This window comes from Notamacropus eugenii, chromosome 4 (assembly GCF_028372415.1).
Source record: "Notamacropus eugenii isolate mMacEug1 chromosome 4, mMacEug1.pri_v2, whole genome shotgun sequence".
Classification (NCBI taxonomy): domain Eukaryota; kingdom Metazoa; phylum Chordata; class Mammalia; order Diprotodontia; family Macropodidae; genus Notamacropus; species Notamacropus eugenii.
Window position 1 is genome coordinate 343,306,026 of NC_092875.1, and position 19,533 is coordinate 343,325,558.

The following is a 19,533-nucleotide window of genomic DNA, read 5'->3' on the forward strand; positions in this document are numbered from 1 at the left end:
GTCAGCTCTTAAAGGCTTGAGAGAGCTGACTGTCCAGACTTTAAAGAGATGAAAAACACTTAAAAGCTACGTTTTAGAAGTGTATGCTGTATGTATATGTACATGCACGCATATATCTCAAAGTATTACTACATTATATTGGTGTCATGTATGTGCATATACATATACTATACACTCATATTATACACACATATATACATGCAGAAGAGAACTCTGTCTGACCACGGGGTAATTAAGAAGCCGGGGGCAACCCTGATCCCAGAGCAGGAAGAGAAGGCTGGTAGCCATATGTACCAGAGGGGGGAGTGCGAGGGGGAGGGGCAGGCGGACAAGTGGGAAGGGGGTGCCCAAAGAGCCACGGCAGCAGAGGTTTTGGGGGCCCGAAGGGGACTCTTGGGACCACCGGGTCCTTGGCCGTAAGTCGCTGTCCTTTCGCTCTCTAGACGTTTGGAAGGGGGAGATCACTTCTGAAAACCCTCTGCCAGTGGGGGATGGGTGAGGGTGAGAACGCTGACCCCCCAGCGTGAGGCAGGGAGCCTTTCGCCGATTCTGTAGAGAACCGCCCCAGACCGGCAGGGCCGAGGGGCATGTCCCAAGCTGCATGGCCAGGCTTAGCTCGGCCCCTGCCTTCTGCTGATAGTTTGTCCCCACCTGCGGGCTCCTTCCAAGGAGGGGTCAGGAGGCCTCGGTGAGGGCGGGGGCTGCCCCAGTGGAGAGAGTCCAGAGCCCAGGCCAGAGCGCACTGGGCCGAGGGGAAGCGGGGCCGACTGCCGCCCGGGTTACTCGTCTCTAGGGCTCGCTGTCAAGCGACCCCATCCTCTCCCTTTAGGAGCCGACAGGCTACGGTAGCCCGTCGCCCCGGCAACCATCAGCTGTCCGTCTGGCAGCCCGCTCGCTCCCGCGGACCGGAAGAACGCCCGGGAGCGCGTCACCAAGCGTGGAGTGCCCACTTCCGGTCTGAGGTGATCCCGGAAGCGAACATCTTCGGCGGTCGGAGAGGGGGGCTGAAACCCCCAGATCGTGACGGCGGCTGTTTGGCCAGGCTTGGGGGTGTGGCGAGGCGCTCGCCTTGGAGCCTCTCGAGGGCCGAACCTCGGTGTCCGGTGCCTCCGACGGGCGAGTATCGGCCACTCAGCCCCGCCCCGAAGCAGGTACTGCCCGGCGGGAGGCGCTGAGCGATCGGCCGGGGCCGGGGCGGGGGCCGGGGGTCAGAGGACGGGTGAGGCAGCTGCAGGGGGCTCGGAGCCTGAGACTCGTCCGTGGGGTCCGGAGCCCTCGGGGTGTTCGGGCCGCCAGCCGCTTGTCTCCGAGTTAGCCGCCCAGGTCAGCCAGGCAGGCGGACCGAGCGGGGCCCCGGGCTGGATCCGAAGCGGGAGCTCGGGCCGGGCCCCGCCCACCCCCGGCCTCCTCCTCCTCCTCCTCCTCCTCCTCCTCCCCCTCCTGCTCGGGGTGCGGGGGATCGGGGTGCGGGGGCCCGGGGTGCGGGGGATCGGGGTGCGGGGCCCGGGGTGCGGGGGGTCGGGGTGCGGGGCCCGGGGTGCGGGGGGTCGGGGTGCGGGGCCCGGGGGCGTCCTGCGGGTGGGGCTCCTAGAGGGCCTCAGGGACCCCCCGTGGTTTCGGCCTGAGTAGGATCCGACTCCTGGCAGCTGCTCTCCGGGACCACGCGGATTCGGGAAATCTGGGGCAAGTCATTTAGCAGCCGGGCAGGGACTGGCCGTGTGCTCTCAGGCCCGTTTCAGCCCCAGACACGGATTTCACTGTCTTTGGGCTATCTCTCCACTTCAGGCTTTCGGTTAGTCTAGGCAGGTCATATCCTGGGGTGTGGGTCACTTCCCCAAGGGGCTTACCAAACCAAGCAAACACGAGAATGATTTCTCTGAAGTCCCACCTTGTCCACGAGGCTGCTTCTGGCCACCGCTGCTAGTGCCTTGCCTTTGAGGTTCCCTGCCACTTACAGGGCGTCTGTCTTGTATATACAGTTTTTTGCACATCTTCTCCCCGATCAGAGAGGGAGCTTCTTGAGGACGTGTGTTTGCCCCTCTTTGTATCCCTCCCATCCCAATTCCGGGCTCTTTCCTTAATAAACGGGTACTAACTGACAGGACTCGGAGTCCTAAGTGACAGTCACTTAATGGCTCCATAAATCGTAAGACCTGGTTAAAAAGGGCCCTAGGTTGGAAATGCTGGAGAGCTGGGTTGTAGTCTAACCCCTGGAGGGATCTGACCTTGGTGGGTAAACTGGATATTCTCTAAGGTATATTCCAGTTCTATTATTTTGTGATTCTGTAGCTGTGACTTGGAATCATAGAGCTGGAAGATCATATAGCAGTCCCCTCCTTTTCCAGATAAACTTAGGCCCTGAAAAGTTAAATTTCTCCAATGTCACACACAGCCAGTAAATGGCAAAACCGGGATTTTAAGCCGAGTTGTCTAATTCCCAATCCAACTGGTTATTATTGAAAGGTGGCAAATTACTGCTGACTTCTTTTCAAAGCAAGTCTTAAATATAAGGGAAAAGACATTTCTGTATTCTGATTTAATGAGTAGGGGGTCATTCTCCATTTGTTCTTCCCCTTCTCAGATGTCCACCTAAAATATAATTGAAATTACATAATTAGAGATTAATTTTCTTACCTTAGAATTTTGTGCCAAATTAGTATGCAAAAAAGTCTGGGTGAAGTAGTATATTAGGTTTTAATCAATCAATTGCGGCAAAGCATCAAAGTGTTTCTTGTCATTTCCTTTTCTAAGAGCTCTATCCACTCCATGAAGCTGTCCCTTGTATAAAATATTGCCTTCCCCACTAGTGAGATTGTATGTATCAGTGTTTAAATGACCCTACTTGTTATCAGAGCTTACATTAGTTTTCCATGGAAAGGATCCCACAAATCTGAAATGACAAACTTCCTCAAATCCTGATGGATAATGGATAAATCCTAATGGCCAGCCCTACGCAAAAACAAAAAGTAAGGGAAGCTTGTCTTTGCCATCCCAATCTCATTTTTATCTACCCATTACCTGTTTATGTTTTGATACTAGCAACCCTCACATTTCTTCTACTTCTTATCAAAACTTACTCTCAGAAAAGAAATGAGGAGAAATACTTGAAACTTTGCCAAAAATGACTGATTGAAACATATTCTCCCATTCTTTTTTGCATTTTGATTTTGATAAAAATTCTTAAGGAAATCTTTAATTTTGGAATTGAAACTGGTGGATGACTGAGAAGGAGGAGGAGAATAAATGGAGAATATTCCCAGCGTCCATTAAGTCAGAGCATATAAATGTCTTTTCTCATATCTAAGATCTGTTTTGAAAGGGCAGCAGTGACAATTTGCCATCTTCCAATAATAACCAGTTGGATAGCAGATTATATATTTTGACTCAATAAATGCAGTATATATCTCTACAAAATATATCTCTACAGCTCTGCTCTTGAATTCTCTCAAAACTCCTGACCTTTTCTGTTCCTAAGATTTATCAGTAGTGAATTTAATATATAGTCCTGAAAAATACTGGCAATTTATTACTGATTAACCGGGAACTTCTGAACTACTTTAAAAAATAATTTGATTTGAGGTAGAGATCATATAGTTCCCAGAAGGATGCACCAGACCTGTTACAATATCTGATTTTCTTTCAATACCATGTTTCATAAAAGTGGGGAAGAATTCAAGGTGAGTTTTTCCCTCTTTTACTAAATTTTTCTGCACTCTTTTCATTACATATCACAGGTCCAGATGAGGGGAGGTAGTGTTTAAAAGAAACCTGGGAAGATGGAAGAAGTTCTGGGAAATTTAGACAAAATGTGGCTGTGAAATGATGTGGGCAGAGAGGGTGGGTGAATAGGGAAGTCTGATCCCTGAAGTAGATCATAGATCTATAAGAGACGGAGAACTAGCCTTAAAGAGTACATTCCTTTTTTACTTCTTTTTAGTTGCTTTGGGGGAGGGAGGGTTGAAAAATACTGAAAGATCTTTCCAAGAGTCTTAGTGAGAAATGAGAACTGAAAAATTGGTTCTTCAAGGGTAGGGAACTACCTGGAGATGGCCATTTTGGTGCCGTAGTTTGTATCCATTTAGGAAGAAAACTCATCTGTGAATTATAATTACATTATCATGAATGAATAAAGAAACCTTTATTAAGTGCCTGTGCTTACTATGTGTAAAGCACTTACTACAAATAAAAAAGATCGTCGTGTTCGTCCTTCATTGCCGAAGACGACCATGCCATCAGAGAAATGACGACATGATTTGCACTTGACTTTGTTTTGTGTGAAGGAGGGGTGTGCAGGTCACCAGCCTCTCTTCTCCTCCAGAGCCATCTGAATCCAATGACCAGATAGTCATCAGGATGACTGGAGATGGCCAAGTAAGACAGTCTTTGCCCTCAAGGAGCTCACATTCATTTTAATGAGGGAGACAACCACATGAAAGGGTTCAGCTGAAAGGCAGATAGGAATGTCCCATTGTCCATAGCAGATAGTAATGCGTCTTTTTTGATGTTATTGCCACCAATAAAATCATGTCACTTTCTGATATTGAACCTTCTTTGGTACTTTGGTTCCAAGAACTTTCCTTTTTTGGGGTCTCCAATACCTGACAATGTTGCATCTGCAGAAACAGTTGCCAGGCTCATCTCTGTAGGCATAGCTTCTGGAAGCATTACTGTTCCAAAGGTACTTGGCTTTAAGGTCCTGAACTATTTGTATGAAGGTCAGAGGTAAGCTGGTGGTGAAGATGATGGTAGTGGTTGTACTTGCTTGGCACGTGTTACAAGCTGCCTTGCTGCTTCAACTGTGTTAGCTTGTCTGCTCTGTGTGTGGCATTTGGTGGAGATGGTCAGCTTGTTTTCCAGAGGAGTTGCTACTCTAGCCAATGGCAGTAAGGAGTAGGTAGGCTAGAATCAGGAGAAGTGGTCTGGGAGTTATTGCCACTTCCAAGGCGCCCTGTGCTAAGCAGTCTTTTGGTGGCAGTTGATTAGCAGTGTTGCTGCTGGAGATGAGGAAGGTAGATCCCTTCTCTACAATAATTTCTCCCTTCAGTGATGGCTAGGGGGACTAGAAGCAATTCATTTGATTTGGATGGCATTGATATTCCTAAAGCTTTGGGACTTAAGTCAGGATAATGGCTATAGGCACTGGACTGGAAACGTTGCTATTCCAAAGACTCAGTAGTCCAGGGGAGATGATAATCAGAATGGTGGTGGTGGTTTGATTTGCCTAGCATGTGCTACTTCTCCCTCAGAATGCCTCTGAGTAGTTTGTGGAGACTTTGTTCTTATATTGGCTCCTGGCTTCCCTTCAAAATCAGGCCTGCAAAATTCTGCTCTCTTTCTCTGGTTAAATATTGCTAAAAAGCAGTTCTCATATTTGAATCATGGTATTTTAGAGCCAGAAGTGATCTGAGACATCATTGAGTCCAACTTTTTATAGATGAGGAACCTGAAAACCAGAGGGATTAAAATTGAGGTCATAAGGTTTGGGTCTCAAAGGCCAGAAATACAAGGATTTGGATATCTTTTTAAAAACTGGAAACCTACTTTTAGTGATTTTATGCACAAGATCTTGGAAGTTATAGTATGTCAAGCAGTCACAGCTTCATGGAACTTACATGAAAACTAGCTTTATTACAAGAGAAATGAACATGTATATGGAACCCAAAGAGTTCACAATTGATACAGAAGTTTGCATATTTATAACAGTAGGACAAAAGAAGGAGAAGAAAACACAAATCGCAGCATAAAGGACTGTGACCTGAGAGGGGGAAAGGTGCAGTAAAGGTGGGAAAAGGACAAAACCTCTCCTGAAGGGGAGGAGCCAGGCAATGACAAAAGGAGCATTCTGTTTCCTTGGGAACTGCAGAGGTGGAGTACCTGTGGCCTTTTAGATCCTTAAGTGTAGCCTTTTGACCGAATCCAAATTTTACAGAACAAATCCTTTTATTAAAAATTTTGATTCAATCAAATGGCCACACTTAAGGATCTAGAAGGCCACATATGGCCTCAAGGTTCCCCATCCCTGTGCTAGATAGTCTGCTCATCTGCGAGGGTAAGTCCCAGCTATACAAGCAACTTCTTGCCCTAGTGCAGACTGACTGTTTTGACTCCCAAGGATACCCACAGAGTCCAGCTTGGGAGGCAAACAACACATTATGTCAGTTCAGGGTGGTGCTTTATCCTCGACACATTCAGGGCCTCTTACATACTCTGAGTCCAATGTTTCTGGAAAGTATAGCAACTCAAAATGACAAATTCAAGGGACTCCTTAACTTTCTGCAACAAGGAAGCTGTTTGCCTAATCAGATACATTTTAGTTAAGCATTTCTATTTTGAGAAGTCATTTTTGCATGTTTAATAATAACTGCACCTTCATATTTCACCAGTGACATTAAATGGTGGTGGTATGACAGCTTTGGGAGTTTAGAGCACTTTGTGACCATGGAGGAGACCGATCGGGAAGCAGTGGCAACAGCTGTCCAAAGGGTGGCTGGAATGCTTCAAAGACCTGACCAGCTGGACAAAGTGGAGCAGTACCGCAGGAGGGAGGCACGTAAAAAAGCCTCAGTGGAGGCTAGACTGAAGGTACGAAACTAGTGTAATCACATGTGATAGGATTCATTTCAGGATAGAACAAATGGTTTTATTTGATTGAATTCAGTGTATACATAATATTTTCCACTATGCAGTAAAATGCGATGATGCCAACTTTGCTAACTCAGAATTCATAATTATTTGGAAAAGAATGGAACAGACATTTTTTGTTGCATAACAGACTCCTTTTCTAGTGCATATTAATAGGGTAAAAAGGATTGAGGAAATCTTGACATATTAAAGAGAATCACCTTTCTAAGTACCTTGAAATAGATCATTTAAATATATATGTTTAATCAAGAATCACTTTACTTTGCGGGAATTACTCAGCTCTTCAGAAGGCCCTTTACAGACCTGTGTTAAGTCACTCTTTGTTTATTTAGATTGAGTTATGAAAAGTTTGTGGAGGTAATAAATGTGTTAAAGATGTTTTACATTTTTTTTCAGACTGGGCTTTCTTGCAGTTAGTCTGAATTGGTGAGGTTTTACTGTACTCTGCAAGTGGAAGATAGTTATAAATTTTACATCAGCTATTTTTCACATAATTTTTCAATAAGTCAAGCATCCTCCCAATCCTTTTTTACTTACTAACTGGACAGATCATTTCACTTCTGTTTGCCTCAGTTTCCTTTTATGTAAAATAGGGAGAATAAGAGTACCTCTTGGAGTGTTGTGAGGATCAAAGGAGATGATAATTGTAGAGTGCTCAGCATAGTGCCTCCTACATGACAAATGCTATATAAGTATTAGCTCTTATTTAGTGGAATCTGGGGCTCATATTTTTCCCCGTAGTGACTGGAATCTTTTCATGGCCCCCAACTGTCATAATAACTGCTTTTATTTTTCTCTAAAAAGCTTAAATCTCCATTGCCACAAGTAGATTGCTGACTTTGAGTTCACTACAGCATCACCAGGAGTCCTTACTCTTATGTGTCCTTCTTGCTTTCCTCAGTTTCTAGTAGTGCAGCCCATTTAAGCTCTCTTTAATTATTAATATCCTCTCATGGTTGGTTCTTTTTCACCCGGGCACTGGGCCATTCCGCACAATTCTACAGCCATTTCTAATGATACACCTCTCTCTGAATGACCAACTGCTGTGTAAAGTGTGTTTTATCTAGAAATTGTGAAGAGGGGTGGCTGGCTTATGTTAAGTAACACAAACAATATCTCCTGTTTAGGCTGCAATCCAATCACAACTGGATGGTGTCCGGACTGGTTTGAGCCAACTTCATAATGCATTAAATGATGTGAAAGATATACAGCGGTCTCTGGCAGATGTCAGTAAAGACTGGAGACAGAGCATCAATACTATTGAAAATCTGAAAGATGTGAAGGATGCGGTAGTACAGCATAGCCAGCTAGCTGCTGCTGTAGAAAACCTCAAGAATATCTTCTCCGGTAAGTGAACATAAAGTATTATTATTGTTGTTGGTACTATTAGTTTTGGATGCAAACCATCTTTTTTTTTAAATAACATTTTATTTGTTCCAATTACATATAAAAATAATTTTAACACTTACTTAAAAAATTTTTTAAGTTCCAAATTTTCCCTCCCTTCCCCATCCCTAAGATGGTAAGTAATTTGATATATGTTATATATGTGCAGTCATGTAAAACATTTCCAGATAAGTCATGTTGTGAATGAAGAAAATAGACCAAAGGAAAAAACCACTAAAAAAAGAAAGTAAAAATAGTGTGCTTCAGTCAGCATTCAGACTCCGTGATGTAAACCGTCTGAAGTATTATGTAGCAGAGTAGCACTGAATGTCTTCCTTTTACATCAGAAAATTCTTATTTGCTTTATCATCCAACTTCTATTAGCCCTCTCTTTGCACCTTATCCTCTGGACCCATTACATTCCTCATTTCTGTATGGCTAGTGTGTACGTAACCCTTGATTTCAGATACTTTGCATTTATGGAGATCTTATTTTAAGATAAGTTACTGTGAGTCTAAATTCTGATTGCCCATGCATTACATTCTGGTAATATATACACAATGTATCAGTTTTGGATATTGGTAAAGACAAAGTCATGTGAGTGAGCCAAGTTAGTAAGAAGTGAACTATTTTACTTTATTAGATTATATTGAATGAGTGCAGCAATGAGATACCAAAAGCCATGTAAAGAAGCACATATTGCCTGCACTGAATTACCACACATTTAACTTGTTTTCTCACAATTTGCAGTCATTTCAAAGTAATCCTTAGAAACACTGTTATTGTGTTATCAGGTAATTCTACTAGGGCAATGGCAAAGACAGTGTTGCCCTGCAAAATGTCAATACCACCTTGAAAGGTGCCTGCTAGAATAATGTCCAAGTTAACAGAGAGAAGGAAACTGTAGAATTATGATATAATATAATTTTAGAACCAGAAGGGAATTGAAGTTATGTAGTCTAGCTTTTTATGCATTTTACTGATGAAGAAACTGACATGCGCAAAGCCTCTTGTTTTCTCAAGTTCACAGAGCTAGTTAGTGGTAGCCCTAGGAGAATAAACTAGGCCATTTGACTTCTTGTGTAATGTTCTTTTGACTGTATCACACAACCTTTCTGGAATTGGGATAATGCCCTAACGACCTTTCATCCTATTAACTACATAACTCTGGACAAGTCACTTCAGTTTGATTGTCCTCAAGTTTCCTCATTAAATAATGAAGGTGTTGGAGTAGATGACATTCAGGTGCTTACCTGCTCTTAGATGGCACACTTTACTTTTGTAATTTGCCATTTTGTAATTTGCAGTGTACTTTTGTGTTGTTGGTATTTAAAGTCAAGTAATATCTATTTAAAAAACAATACTTCAGATTATTCTGCTCTGTTATTTCGCAACATTTACCTTTTAATACTGAAAAGAGTAGAAAACACAATTTGCTATAGACCTAAATTAAATTTTTGTCAAATCATAAAAATACATTTCTGGCATCAATTTATTCTGATATGGAATTAGGCAATAGTTCCTGTTTTTTTTTGTAAGCAAACTAGCCAGAATTGGGATTGAGTTTTTTAAAAGGTGCTTTTTTGGCTTAATTTTCCATAAATACTTTGATTTTATGGAACTTATCAGTTCTGCAAATGTTAGCTTTTTGTTTAAATTGAGTTTTTTCTTTTCTCACATTGTACATTGTTTTAATTTTTTTTTTCCTTCTTAGTACCAGAGATTGTTAGAGAAACTCAAGACTTAATTGAACAAGGAGAATTTTTGCAAGCCCATAGAAAGTTGATGGACCTAGAATGTTCTCGGGATGGCTTGATGTATGAACAATATAGAATGGATAGCAAGAATACTCATGACATGACTCTCATCAAACTTTATTTTGGGGACATGGAAAAACTTTCTGAGGAGTTAGGCAAGCAGCTGTGGATGGTGTTGCAAAGGTCCTTAGTTACTGTTCGCCGGGATCCTACCTTGCTTGTTTCAGTTGTCAGAATAATTGAAAGAGAAGAAAAAATTGATAGGCGTATGCTGGACCGGAAAAAACAAACTGGATTTATTCCTAGTGGGAGACCCAAAAAGTGGAAAGAAAAAATGTTTAATATTTTGGACAGAACTGTGACTACTAGAATTGAAGGCACCCAAGCAGATACCAGAGAATCTGACAAAATGTGGCTTGTTCGTCACTTGGAAATTATACGGAAATATGTTCTCGATGATCTACTAGTTGCAAAAAACCTAATGGTTCAGTGTTTTCCTCCTCATTATGATATTTTCAAAAAACTTTTAACCATGTACCATCAGGCTTTGTCCACACGCATGCAGGAGCTTGCATCAGAAGACCTAGAAGCAAATGAAATTGTTAGCCTCTTAACCTGGGTTTTGAATACTTACACAAGGTAAAGTGAACTTTATATTTATTCATTTAGTGAACTGTATGAAGTGCTGAAGGAACATAAAGAAAAAACATGATTCAATGTTAAGATGTTTTTTAAAAAATGGTACTTTGTTATTGAACTTGACACACCAACAGAAGTGAACATTTTCACATTAAAAATATGGTAGAAATCTCTATTCAGCATTTTTTAAAGTATATCATAAATTTGGCATATTAGTTGCAAAGTGTCCTGCTGTCTTTGAACTTTGAACTTCTTTTTTGTGTTGAATTTTTAAGAAGCATTGCAGACATTCTTTTCTTTTTTTTTTATTTTTTAACATCACAGTTCCTAGACTCTTCTCCCTTACAATTCTGCCCCCTCATCCATTTCTTAAACTGTTTCTTCCAAAAATAAATAAAGCCAAACGAAACAAACCTACACATTAGTCATCTCTGAAAATAGGAATTTCATTCTGTACCAATTCTCTGTCTAGAGATGAAAACCTTGCTTTATCATTGGTCCTCCTTAGTCACATTTGTTCTTTGCACTGATGAGTATTCTTAAGTTCTTTTTCTTTACAGTGTTGTCATGGTATAAATTGTTTTCCTGATTCTCACTTCACGGCCTCAGCTTATACAGTTCCAATTTTTTTTTCTTAATCTGTCCCTTTTATCATTTATTATAGTCCCCAAATATTCCATTACATTCATTTACCCTGACTTAATCAACCATTCTCTAGCCCCCTTAATTTCCAGTTCTTTGCTACAACAGAAAAGTGCCACTGTTAATAATTTTGTATGTTTGCATACAAAAATATTGTTACCATCTAGTAATGGTATTGCTGAATCAAAAGATATGCAAGATTTTATAACTTTCTGGGCATAGTTCAAAATTTATTTCCAGAATGGCTGGGTGAGTTCACAGCTTTACCAACTGTACATTACTGTGACTCTCATTACCTCTGACAAATGCCATTTTCTTTTTTTGTCATCTTTGCTAGACTGAAGTGTGTGAGATGGAAATAAAAAGTTGTTTTAATTGCTTAACATTTCTCTTACTAGAAGTTTGGAGAACTTTTTTTTATGTTTCTTAATAGCTTGCTTAATATTAATTGATTTATTAAAATTAATCAAGCTTAATGCTCTTTTTAAAAAAATTAATTTATTTTAGTTTACATTTAGTTCCACAAGCTTTTTAGTTCCAAATTTTCTCCCCCTCCCTCCCCTCATCTGATATAAGCTCTCTATATTTGCATTCACATTAAACATATTTTTACATTAGTCATGTTGCAAAGAAGAATTAGAGTCAATGAAATGAAATACGAGAAAGAAGAAACAAAAAAAAGAGAGATTAAATAGTATGCTTCAGTCTGCATTGAGATTCTGTAATTCTTTCTCTGGATGTGGATGGCATTTTTCATCATGAGTCTTTTGGAGTTGTCTTAGAACCTTGCATTGCTGAGAAGAGCCAAGTCTATCAAAGTTAGTCACCACAGAATGTGACTATAACTGTGTGTGATGTTCTCCTGGTTCTGCTACTCACATTCAGCATCACTTTGTATGTCTTCCCAGGTTTTTCTGACGTCTGCCTGCTCATCGTTTCTTAGAGCACAATAATATTTTATTATATTCATGTACCACAGCTTGTTCAGCCATTCCTCAATTGATAGGCATCCCCTCAGTTTCCAATTCTTTGCCACCACAAAAAGAGCTGCTATAAATATATTTGTACATGTGGGTCCCTGTACTATTTGTATGATCTCTTAGGGATACAGCCCTAGAAGTGGTATTGCTGGATCAAAGGGTATGCATATTTTTATAACCCTTTGGGCATAGTTCCAAATTGCTCTCCAAAATGATTGGATCAGTTTACAACTCCACCAGCGATGCATTAGTGTTTCGATTTTCACACATCTTCTCCAGCATTTATAATTTTACTCTTTTGTCATGTTAGCCAATCTGACAGGTGTGATGTGGTACCTAAGAGTTGTTTTCATTTGCATTTAGCACATTTTTTATATGACTGTAGATATCTTTAATTTCTTCCTCTGAAAATTGTCTCTTCATATCCTTTGACCATTTAGCAATTGGAGAATGACTTGTATTCTTATAAATTTGACTTAGTTCTCTCTATATTTTAGAAATGAGGCCTTTATTAGACACTGGTTGTAAAAATTTCCAGTTTTCTGCTTCCCTCCCAATCTTGGTTGTGTTGGCTTTGTTTGTACAAAACTTTTTCAATTTAATGTAATCAAAATTATCCATTTTGCACTTTGTAATATTTTCCGTCTCCTGTTTAGTCAAAAATTCAACCTCAAGCATTTCCTAGCTGTGTAATTTGGGCAAGTCACTTAACCCTGTTTGCCTCAGTTTCCTCATCTGCAAAATGAGCTGAAGAAAGAAATGGCAATCTACTTCTGTATCTTTGCCACCATAACCCCAAATAGGGACCCAAAGAGTTGAACGCAGACGAAAGGACTGAACAACAAAAAAAACCTAACAGTGCAGTGACCTCATCTAAAAGTGTATGCAACATTTTACACCTTCCTTAATCTCTTCTTAAAGAAATGTTATTTAAATGATCAGAAGTCTATTTTCTCTCTCCTACCCTCATCCCATTGGAAAAAAAAAGAAAAGCAAAACATTCCTTAGGACAGGTATGTGGAGTTGAACAAAATGAATTCCTTTGCCTCTATACAAAAATATATTCTATATCCTAAATCTGTCACTGCTTTGTCATTAGGTGGATAGCCTGTCTCATCATCAGGTCTTTGGAATTGCATTGATCATGGTTTCTGTAACTTTCACAGTTTTTTGTCTTTACACACTTCTGGTTATTGTATAAACTGTTCTCCTGGTTCTCATTTCATTCTTCATCATTTTATAAAAGTCTTTAAAATTTATTTGTTTTTATAATACTGATATTATAATATAAACTCTTCAGTTCTATTTTTGGTTGTTTTGGTTCACTTTTCATCACTTCACATAAGTTTGTGTTTCTTTGAAATAGTTTTTCCTCATTTCTTACGGTGCAGTAATAGTATTCCATTATATTCATATACTGCTGTTTATTCAACTGTTTTTCATTTGATGGTTTCCAGGTTTTCTTCTCCCCTTCCAACAAAAACAACAACAAAAAACTGCTACAAATATTTTTGTACATACAGGATCTTTTCCTATTTCTTTGATCTCATTTGGGTAGGCTGACTTAAAGCGGATGCACTGTTTAGTAACTTTTAATTACATACTACTTTCGAGAATGGTTGTAACCAATAGCATATCAATATATTTGTTTTCCCATAGCCCTTCAAATGTTTATCATTTTTCTTCTTTGTCCTCTTTGACAATCTGATGGATGTGAGGTAGAATCTCAGAGTTATTTTAATTTATATTTCTCTAATTATGAGTGATTTGGTACATTTTTTCCTATGACTTTAGACAGCCTGGGTTTTTTCCCCTTGAGAACTACCTTTTATATACATGGACCCATATAACAATTGAAGATTTCTCCTTTCTCTTTATTATGTCATTATCCATTTAGAGCCTGTTTTTGTCTGTTGTGTGAGATGTTGGGCAAAACCCAGTTTCTTCCAGGTTCTTTTCTAGTTTTCTTAGTAGTTTTTGTCAAATAGTGAGCCTGTGTGTTCCTTTTAGTATGTTGATTTTCTGATTTTTTTTCATGATTAGCTTTTTTTATTTTTTAACTAGTACCAGATAGTTTTGATGGTTAAGACTTCGTAGTATAGTTAATATCTAGTAGTGCTCAATGCCCTTTCTTTACCCTTTTTCATGATTTTCCTTGAAATTCCTGTCCTTTTGTTCCTTTAGATGAATTTTATTATTTTTTTATTGTTTTTTTCTGCTTCTGTGTCATAATCTTTGCATAGTTTTATATGCCACTGATGAAGTAATTTAGGTAGTATTTGTCATTTTTATTATTGGCATGGCCCAACCATGTGCAGGACAGTAACTGGAACATTTATTTAGTTCTTACTTTATGCCAGATACTGTGCTGAGTATACAGAGAAAGGCAAAAACATCATCTGTGCCCTGAAGGAAATCATATGATTGAGACAAAATGCAGTCAGTGTACAAAATACACACAGAGTACATAGAAGGTAATCTCAGGAGGAAGATACTAGCAGTATGGAAGACCAGGAAAGTTCCTGAAGATGGAGAGATTTAAGCTGTCAGCATTCCAGGCATGTTGTTGTTTAGCCTGGGTGACTGGGGTGATAGTGGTACCTTCAACAATAATGCTCTCTATTTATTTAGTTACTTAGTTATTACTTCAGACAGTGTTCTTTAAGTGGTATTCATTTAATTCTTGTATATGTTTTGGTAGCTGAACTCTCAAATATTTTATACATTCTTTAGTTATTTTAAGTGGAATTTCTTATTCTATGTCCTTTTTGGTTTTGTTGGTAATATACAGAAAAGTTAATGGTTTGTGTGAGTTTATTCTGTCCTGCTACTTTGCTAAAGTTATTTAAATTTTTGTTTACTTGACTCTTTTGGGGTCTCTACCTAGAATATTAATTATTTCATACATAAAAATTAGTAATTTTCCTTTTTCTTTGTTTATTCACTCATCCTCTTTTTCTTGTCTTATTGCTAGCTTTTCTAGAACTGTATCAGATAATAATGATGGTGATATTTATTTATTGTTGCTTTTCCCCTGCTATGAAAAGTGTGGTACTATGGAAATAATACTGGCTCTAGATTGAGAGGATCCAGGTCCAAATCCTACATCCAGTACTCTCTGTGTGTCTTGTGTAAGCCACTTAACCCATTTAAAGACCAGTTTTCTTAATGGTAAAAATGAGGGAGTTGGACTGGATAACAAGGAAGGTCCCTTCTATGTTGTTCTTTTAACAATGTTTAAAAACTTCACTAATGATTTGTTTAGATTTTTGGCAGCCATCCGAGCTGTTTCTGAGCTTAAGAAAACTCTACTTTGTTGACCAATGTATGTAAGAATTATACTTTTAAATGTTTGAATGCTTTATTCTGATATGGGCAACATACTCGTTGGTAAGGAGTGTTATAAAATAAGTGGATAATTTCCATTTTTTTCTTGCTGCTAGCTTGGCATTTATGGTTGTTTCCTATTTTGGAACATTCTACCAATAATGGAAAATTAGGAAATAGCTGAGCTTCTAGAATACTGTTTTTATTTTGCTTTCTGTTACTGGAATAAAGATAGAGATAGGGACTAGATCTTTTAGTTTATTAGTATAGGAAACTCCCAGGTAAAGAAATTCTCTAACAATGCAGGTTGGTACCATCTTTGCAATTTATAATCTTTTTTTAAATAGTATTTCATTTTTTTCCAATTATGTGTAAAGAAAGTTTTCAGCATTTTATACCATCTTGACTTTGGGTGTTTTGAAGTTGTCTTTGTTTTCTTTTTGCTTCTCAGCGAGGCTCTGCAAGTAGAGGTTATTGAATTTCAGGAAGAGTTAGGTAAAAAGTACAGGTGACTAATCCAAGTAGACTGCACTAAATTTAGAGCTGTATTGCCAAATTAAATAGGCATCTTGGTAGGTTAGAAATAGTGTAGTTGAAACATTGCTATGTAGTATTAGTTTGAATGTTTTTTCCGATTTCAAAATTTTTAATTTTAATTTCAGTTTTATTCTCTATATTACTAGTCTTGTGTATAAATCAGACTTAATTCTAATAGCTAAATTATTAATTAACCTGGAGCAAATGACTGCCATAATTCTGAGGAAGATCCATAAAAACGATGATTTAAAAGTACAAAACTAGCGTAATGGATTCTGTTTTTGTAAAACAATTCTTAGAATGAATTTTGATGCTGACATCTTCATTTTTGGCAGTAGCCCTTACTCCCACCTGGAGAATTAAATCCTCGCTTGTAACAAAGAAAATCAGGCAAAAACAACCAGTATAGTGGCTGAGTTCAGCATTGTTTATAACATTCAGCCTTTGTGTTTCTCCACATTTCCTTTGGAAGTCAGGAGGTCTTGTTTTTTGAGAAAGCATTAAAGTTTAACATTGAGGACTAGCCCCCTTACAGCCTGTGTTACATGTCATTTATATCTGCTACACCTAGAGAATAGAACAGTATTGGAGTTTTACTATCATCTCCCCTTAGTATTACTGTGTGTGTGTGTTTATTTTAAACTGCACCATTTTGCTTGTTACATAGAACACCAGATTCTCTCACGAGGGTTTTAACTGATATGAGGGTGAGTGAAGATAGTGTAGCCAGATCTTTTGTTCTCATTTTTAGCTTTATAACCATGGAATAGTCAGTTAACCTCTCAGAGCCTCAATTTCCTTATCTGTTTAATAAATGCTTTTCTCACTTGACTTTTGTGAGATTCAAATAGGATAATGTATGTGGACTGTTTGTAAACTCTTAATATTTAAAGTAGATGGAAGGTTTTAAAATGAGGCATTGTAATAGCAAAGAAATGCAGTAAAGCATTAATTCATTTGGCACATTCTACATTTGAGATTTTTGTTTTTATAATTTGGATAATACTTTAAAATTTTACTAAGATTTTCCAGATTTCTTTTAAGGATTGACTAAATTTCAGATCAAAATGAATGACAGTGTAGCATCCTGGGGACAAACCCCCACACATTTCTATTTTCTTTCTACTTGTCTTTCTTCATTTGTAACTGGTCAATCTTGTTTTGGTACAATATAGTGCAGAGATGATGGGAAATTTGGAACTGGCCCCAGAAGTGGATATAAATACCCTGCAGCCCTTAATTTCACAAAATGTGGTTTCTGACCTGCTCGACACATATATGTCAACACTTACAGTGAGTAAAACTGGCATGTGCAGTTGCATACAAATAAGACCTGTTCTATAATAGTAGTATTGTGCTGCTAAATATATGGCTGTCACTAGCTTTAATGTGTACATAGTAAATAGTTTTGACATAATAGTTGCCAGAGGGGAAAAAGAAAGCCCACTTTAAAATTTACTTTAGAAAGTTTTAAGGATCTTTATGTCCAACCTTTACTTCTGTTTATTAGTGTCTCTTTTTGATTTGTCAAATGGGATGCTGAGCTATAAGCAATGTACTTTTCTTATTAGACCTTGAAATTTATGGTTGCCAGTAATGAATGACATAGCCCCTTCACTGAAGCTGAATCTAGAAAAGAGAATGTGTCATGTGACAGGCAGAATTGGCTAAAAGCTCCAGGTAGAGTCCTTGGGCTCCTGCTCTAAAGACTGACTGGATTTAACTCAGACTTTCCATTATCATATTGAGTGAGAGAGAGAAGGGATATAAAAGAAGGGGAAGAGACTACGGGAACAGAGGTTGATTCCTTCTTTCAGTGATAAGTGAGCAGTCAGGCAAAGTTTTGAGGTAATCCATCTGTTATAAAGGGCTCTGCTTAAGCAACAAAAATACTTCCCTCAACAAGCTTTACAAGTATTCATGCAAAATTAGGAAGAAGAGGGACATCTCTAACTTTGCGTTGTTGTGGAAGTCAAGGGCGGTAAGAAATAAGGGACTGCAGAAAACTGAACTTGTAAGGGGAAGGTAAAGGACAGCATTCAGCAATTATAGTTCTTAGTGAAGACAGTGAAAATCTGCCCTAAGAAAAAGGAACAATTTTGGCTGACCCATATTTAAGTCACAAATTATGATGAATTCAGAGTTTGCTTTGAACTTCCACTTTCCATCATTGTTTAAACAACTTGTGTCAGGAAAGCTTTCCTCCTGTTCTTTCTGTAAGTCTTAATTTTACATTCTTTCTGCTGACTTCTCTCCTCCTTTAGACTTTGTCTTGACTCCAATATTATATTCAGCCTGCAGACTGTTTTTCTTATGCACCTTTTAGGCTTTATATTTTGCTCATGCTACTTTCCTTAGCTTCATATTTTGAAAAGATAAAGAGAATTTTACAAGCAACTAACTGTCTGCAAGATTTCCATCTTGAATTTCCTCTTTGGACCAGACCAGTGAAATCTCAATTTCTTTCATACCATAGACTGGGACTTTTCACAATTGGAGAATAAACACTAGTTTAGTCATTTTGCTTTGTTTAGAAGTGGATCTTGTTTTGTCTTTTTTCCCATTGTTACATTATTACTCTTTTCTTCAGTCAAATATTATAGCCTGGCTACGCAAAGCACTAGAGACAGATAAGAAAGACTGGATTAAAGAAACTGAGCCTGAGGCAGACCAAGATGGTTTCTATCAGACGACACTCCCAGCGATTGTTTTCCAGGTAGGACCCATTGCTGGCATTTTTGTTTGTAATTCCTCATTTGTTAGTATGTTGAATCTGTATAAAAAACCCAAACCTTTAAAAATCACTTTATTTCTGTTCAGGGAGCAAAGAATATTAGAATAGGAAGTTCCCTTGGAGATCAGATTGTCTCATTCTTCATTTTACAGATGTGACAATAATGGCAGCTAGGTTATACCTTTCTTGGAGCCATCTAATATTAGTATCCCCACTTGTAGACTGCTTCATAACCATGGAATCATCCCTGATTCCTCTCTGTCTCACTCAACCCACATAGCCAGTTAGTTTTCACTACAACCACCACGCTGCCTCAGAGTCACCTCCCATCTGGACTCTTGGTCCAGGGCCATTTCCATAGGAGGCATTTGGTAAATGCTTGTTGAATTGAATTGAAGCAATCAGACTTTTCTTTTGCATGAAGACCTATAACACAAGTGATAATACATAATTAATGCAAACACTGTTTTATTCTGAACTCCTTGAATCTCTGCAGAGCCTATCTTTTCAAATAAGGACTGAAGGGACTATTATTCTTGCTATATAGGGAATGCAATAAGTGCGAGCTATTCACTGTCCTGTCAAAGTGAAATACGATGAATTCTGAATTTGTGATGTCTAGAATGATTAGGTTTTTTACCAATTATTAAAGTTTTGTAAAGTAATTTACCTATCTCACTTAGGAGAAAGTCATTTGACATGATCAATTTAATCCAGGATGATTGATTATTATTGGACATTAATAATATATTCTATATTTTCTATCTTTAAATTGTAGATTTAAATTTTTTTTAAAAGGTCGTTAGCTATAATTGTTTGTCTCTCTATTATTCATCATTTTGTTAATTTATCTTCTTTCCTGGGGACAAGAGACTGTCTTATTTATCTG

At 38.6% G+C, this 19,533-nt stretch overlaps 1 protein-coding gene across 2 annotated transcripts in view; it reads left to right on the forward strand.

Annotated features, from left to right (window-relative positions):
• The first annotated feature begins 1,019 nt into the window (after window positions 1-1,019).
• The window catches only part of EXOC3 (exocyst complex component 3), a 30,125-nt gene continuing 11,611 nt past the window's right edge, over window positions 1,020-19,533 (forward strand). Inside the window, exons 1-6 of one of the 2 annotated variants that reach the window (XM_072605306.1) lie at window positions 1,020-1,151; window positions 6,384-6,582; window positions 7,770-7,989; window positions 9,743-10,424; window positions 17,086-17,203; window positions 18,501-18,626. In XM_072605306.1, the coding sequence (XP_072461407.1) occupies window positions 6,439-6,582; window positions 7,770-7,989; window positions 9,743-10,424; window positions 17,086-17,203; window positions 18,501-18,626 (1,290 nt within the window). In that variant the 5' untranslated portion in view covers window positions 1,020-1,151; window positions 6,384-6,438. Of the gene's footprint in view, window positions 1,152-1,662; window positions 1,793-6,383; window positions 6,583-7,769; window positions 7,990-9,742; window positions 10,425-17,085; window positions 17,204-18,500; window positions 18,627-19,533 lie in introns of those variants that run through there. The other variant, XM_072605307.1, reaches the window with a different exon arrangement.